The sequence below is a fragment of the Trachymyrmex septentrionalis genome, unplaced genomic scaffold, assembly GCF_001594115.1.
Source record: "Trachymyrmex septentrionalis isolate Tsep2-gDNA-1 unplaced genomic scaffold, Tsep1.0 scaffold7, whole genome shotgun sequence".
NCBI lineage: Eukaryota > Metazoa > Arthropoda > Insecta > Hymenoptera > Formicidae > Trachymyrmex > Trachymyrmex septentrionalis.
This window is the reverse complement of record NW_017305884.1, coordinates 4,226,913-4,232,139: the sequence shown is the minus strand read 5'-3', so window position 1 is coordinate 4,232,139 and position 5,227 is coordinate 4,226,913. Positions and strand designations below refer to the sequence as shown.

The 5,227-nt window shown below is 24.2% G+C and overlaps 1 protein-coding gene across 1 annotated transcript in view; it reads right to left on the bottom strand.

Moving 5' to 3' along the window:
* The window catches only part of LOC108753473 (tachykinin-like peptides receptor 86C), a 42,558-nt gene that overhangs the window by 6,861 nt on the left and 30,470 nt on the right, over window positions 1-5,227 (bottom strand). The window contains exons 5-6 of the mRNA XM_018495061.1: window positions 3,157-3,307; window positions 2,006-2,202 (exon numbers count right to left, since the gene is read on the bottom strand). Coding sequence (XP_018350563.1) covers window positions 2,006-2,202; window positions 3,157-3,307 — 348 coding nt within the window. The remainder of the gene's footprint in view (window positions 1-2,005; window positions 2,203-3,156; window positions 3,308-5,227) is intronic.

The following is a 5,227-nucleotide window of genomic DNA, read 5'->3' as shown; positions in this document are numbered from 1 at the left end:
TCAGAAACTCCTTATTGCACTCAGAAAAAATCTTGTTATTACTATCTGCTATCATTTACACTTAAAAACAACATTACATTCTTAAACAACTCTATTAATGTCCAGATAATCTTCTATTTACGTCCAATAATTACGTTTAACGTAAATTATTACGTCATTATTACGTATTATGGTAATTATATCGCAATATATAGATATAACGCTATCAAGAGAAATAAATTAAAATATTAGAATATTGAATTTTCTATAACACACTTTATCTCTTCTCGAAGAATAATATAAAATAATTATAAACATCTTATATATAATAACTTATATATATATATATATATATATATAAGTTATTATATATAAGATGTTTATAATTATTTTATATCATTCTTCGAGAAGAGATAAAGTGTGTTATAGAAAATTCAATATTCTAATATTTTAATTTATTTCTCTTGATAGCGTTATATCTATATATTGCGATATAATTACCATAATACGTAATAATGACGTAATAATTTACGTTAAACGTAATTATTGGACGTAAATAGAAGATTATCTGGACATTAATAGAGTTGTTTAAGAATGTAATGTTGTTTTTAAGTGTAAATGATAGCAGATAGTAATAACAAGATTTTTTCTGAGTGCAATAAGGAGTTTCTGATCTCATGTTGCATCTGACGGACGCGATCAGTTTTCAGAGTAAAGGTACTTAGAGAATGGAACACGGCGAAGTTAAACTGTTGAGGATCGATATGTGAATGTAGAAATGTATAATTAGAATGTAAACTGAAATTCTCTGTGATTAACTTAGGGATCGATGTTCTTGCATTATTGATTTGAAATGCAGTTGCGAAACTGCCGAATGGCCCATATCGTTAAAATTTTATATAAGTTTATGATTATTACAAGTTGTATTCACAACACATAATAAAATATATAATAATTATTTTATTATAAAATGTTTACACAAACTTATAAATTACATAAAAAAACATATTATTATAAAGATTACTAAATATATTCTCCTCTTAAGAAACACAATTAATTTATAACTTACATTTATTTTGAAACAATATTAATTACATCAGGATAATAAGATTATGTAATTCTACGCAAAAGTTTTTGATGAAGTTGTAAGATGAATTGTGCTTTTAACAATGTTTATCTTGAGATTTGTTTTTAATCCTCTTAAATTGTCGGAGACTGCTTTGTATAATCCCGAGAGTTGATTTTTTTTTAAGTATTATGTTTGATAATACTTGTAATAATACTATTGATCGGATATTACAAAGAATTTAAATGATTAAAAAGAGACGTAAATCTCTTAATGCGTGAGAGACTGAGATTTGATGAATACCATGCTAACGCAAAACTCCTCGAACATACATTTCTTTTACCCGCCATTCTGTTAATCTGTGGGTGTGTTTTGTAGCCATATTTTTCTTGACAATCAAACAAATTTTCCTTTGTGTTTATTATTTTTTGAATTGAATTAATTGGTTATTATTTTTTGGGTGAAATTATTGTAAAGATGTTATACATATAATCAGATATTTAGATTAAGATTTACATAAATCTTCTTTAATATCTTGATATTTATTTATTATTTATTTTACTAATGAATACTTATTAACAGATCTTTTAATCTATATTAACCTCACTTTAGATCATTATATAATTTATATTTTAACCAGAATTTAGAATAGAATTTTATTTATTATTTTATATATCGTATAACACAAAAAGCGTTCTAAAAATTAAACATTAAGTTAACAATTAAGCAAAGTACATAATAAATGTATACATATATTAAAATACGTACATATAATAAAACTGAAATTTTACAAATTATATACTGTGTGGCTAAAATTGATTTTAGAAAAAAATACAAAAAATTAATATATGTTCTAAAGTTGATGTATAAAACTTTATTGTTAAAAAAAAGATTGCATTTTTTGTAAAACATGCCATTGATGATTTCGTTACAATCTATATATAAGAAATACTATAATACCTGTTATTCATCCAGTAATATATGATCGGATTTACCATAGAGTTAGACATAGCAAGCCAGTAAAAACTTAAATATACATGTTGTACATAACTACTTTCTGCAAAATGACGATGATGATACACGAAAATGAAAAATCCCTGATATGGTAACCAGCACACTGCAAATATTGTCACCACGATAATGAACATCTTTACAACCTGCAACAAAAAACGAAGAAAAATATTAAAACAAAGTTCAAATCTGTTATACGCTTTTAACTATATATATATATATATATATATATATATATATATATATTGTAAATTTAAAATTGATTAAATATTCATTATTTGAAATAATGATTTAAAAAAAATGTTATTACATGTGTGTGTTGCGCGTGCGCGCATGTTGTATGTGTGAGGTGTGTGTATATGTGTGTGTATAAATATAAAATAGAAGAGATTTATTATCTTAATAAAATTTTACAAAAATATCATTTTGCAATTGCAAAGATAATTATTATAAAAACCATTAGTCGCAATTAGTCCTAATTTCAAAATTTATATTTAATATGTCTATTGTATCACGCTTTATTAACCAATAGTATCAAAGAGTACTTAATAGAAATCTGTTGCTCTGAATTTTACGCTTTAATATTCATGTTGCGTTTAGAAAATCATTATTTTGACAATGAAGTTCGTAAATAACATAAATAAGGTTACTGAAAATATGTTATAGAAAATAGCTTTTATTAATATTACAGAGATAACTATAAAAACATTTAATTTATATGCAAATGAATCCTAGGTATTGGAAACAGTTTTATAATCATAATGCAACGATGATCTACTTTATAGAAATACATTTTGTGATTTTTACATGTAAATGTAGAAAGATTTGCTATTCTATGTTCATCTTACTTTCTGTAAAGAATCTACAGGAAGATTTTTTATTGTTGTTATTTGCTATTTTTTAGAATTTTTTAAATACATTTTTGTCGCTTTAAAAAATTTGGAAAATTTGATGTAAAACAGTAATATATAGAAAAAACATTTCTTTTTAAATTTTAGTACATTACAATTGTGCTTATTAATATATTTTACGAGTTTGCTTACGTCATTACATTGTAAAATATTATTGACATAATAATATGAAAATATTCAATAATGTACCTTGCGTTTAGATTTCATCGCTTCTTTCTGATAATGTGTAAGTTCACCAATCGATTTTGAGCCCCATAATTTTCGTCCCATGCATGTGTAACAGACAGCCATCACTGACATGGGAACCAGATACGTTACAGTAAGGAATAGAAGATTGTAGCTGTAATAAATTATTTATGTAAAACCATAAAAATTCGAGGTATATACTGAGAGACTTATTACGCCAAGTTTTATTAAAACCGTAACTCGTTTTATAAGATACATGCTTTGGTCGATTACTCAAGAAAGAAGGCAGAAAATCCATTTTTATTAATTATAGTGTTTAAAATTTAATGTGTAGCACAATGTTGTAAATATTATATTTATTTTTAATTACATTGTGTATATACGTATATTTAAAATGGAGAATTTAAATTAGGCAATTAAAGTTAAGGTATTATTGTAGCAATAGTAGGTAAAAACTTGGATTAAAAATTAGGTCGTTTAATTATTTTTAAGAAATTAGTCATTTAGGCATTTAAAGTTCAATAATTGAATAACTCTTGACTTAATTAAGAAAAAGTTTTATTAAAAAAAGTTTTAGCGTACAGTATGACCATGACGTTTGATGTAATAAGCTTGAATTAAATACTACATTTATCATTAGTTACTTCTTGCTCAGAATATTATGAGAATTATACTCCGGAACAGGTAATACCGATTTCGATTTTGTTTTTCTTGACATTCTTAATTGAAATATCAATTGCGAATCTCAATAGTAAATGTGACAATCACATTTGCTGGATGAGTTAAATTGCACATAAGAGGATTATTCTGTGAAATTACTTGGAATTTGTGATATAGATAGAATCTATGCATAACTTGAATTCTATTTGGCATATATAGAACTGTACTCCCTGTTAGGTTTGAGTGTTTTAAATTATCCTATTGCACGCTATCAGATCCAATGATATTGTTACATCCGTTAAATAACCTTAACTTGGAGCTGCTTTGTACATATATAGGAACATAGGTATTCTGTGTAAACTTTAGCGTTATACGATGTTGTTCGTAAGTGGAGAGCAGCCCTACTCTAACGATAGTAAAGTTTCTGGACTATTCGAGAAATGAAAACCTTAGATATAGATATATCTAAAGTTGTACCTACGTAATAGACAAAATGTTATTCTGAATTGAGGTTGGAAAAGACTAATGTTTTTTTTTTAAGAATAAAACATTGCGTTTTTTCTTAAATATATTAATATTTTAATGCTTCAAATATGCTTTAAACAGTATTATAAAAAAAATTTTAAACATATTAAAAAACATCAATTAAGCATATTTTGAACTGTTTAAAATATAGTTTTATTAACCCTGTTCTAAATGATTAAGATTTATATTTAAAAGGGGATACATTCAATAGGAATTGATATTTCCTAATAATATGATTATCATGATTATTCTTTGGATAAAACAGTTTTTAAATTAAAACATTTATAAATTATATTATTATATAAATAAATACATTATATGTATAAGTTTTTTAATTAGCAGAACGAAATTAAAATAATAAAAAAATATATATAATGTACTCATTTGGTTTTATAGCAGTTGAATATTTTTCTTTTTCAACAATAAATAGGAAATAAGGTTATTGACACGGTACACAATACACAATTATTAAAAACTTAATTTACACTAAAATCACAATTTTATTGTAAATAGAATAACTTTTTCTTTTGGCTTTAGAAAATAATCTATACTTTCTACACAATATTTTTTAATCCAATTTAAACTTTTCTTTACAAAAAGAAAAATTTTGAATTTTGTTGGTCTGTAAACTGAACTCATATTGTTTATTGTTTATGCAGAAAAGGGGAAGCTGGAGTATATTTAATATTGACTTTTCACATTCAATATCTACTAGTTTTATGTTTTCACCTTTTCTATTTTTGTCAGTTTAGCAATTTAATGCATAGAGATACTGTCAATCAATTTGACTAAGTTTTAAAAATAATTGAAAAAAAGTTTTTATAAAATATAAAAAATTCAGTCTTTTTAATATCGAATCGTTATTTATTTATAACAATTATAGAAATAT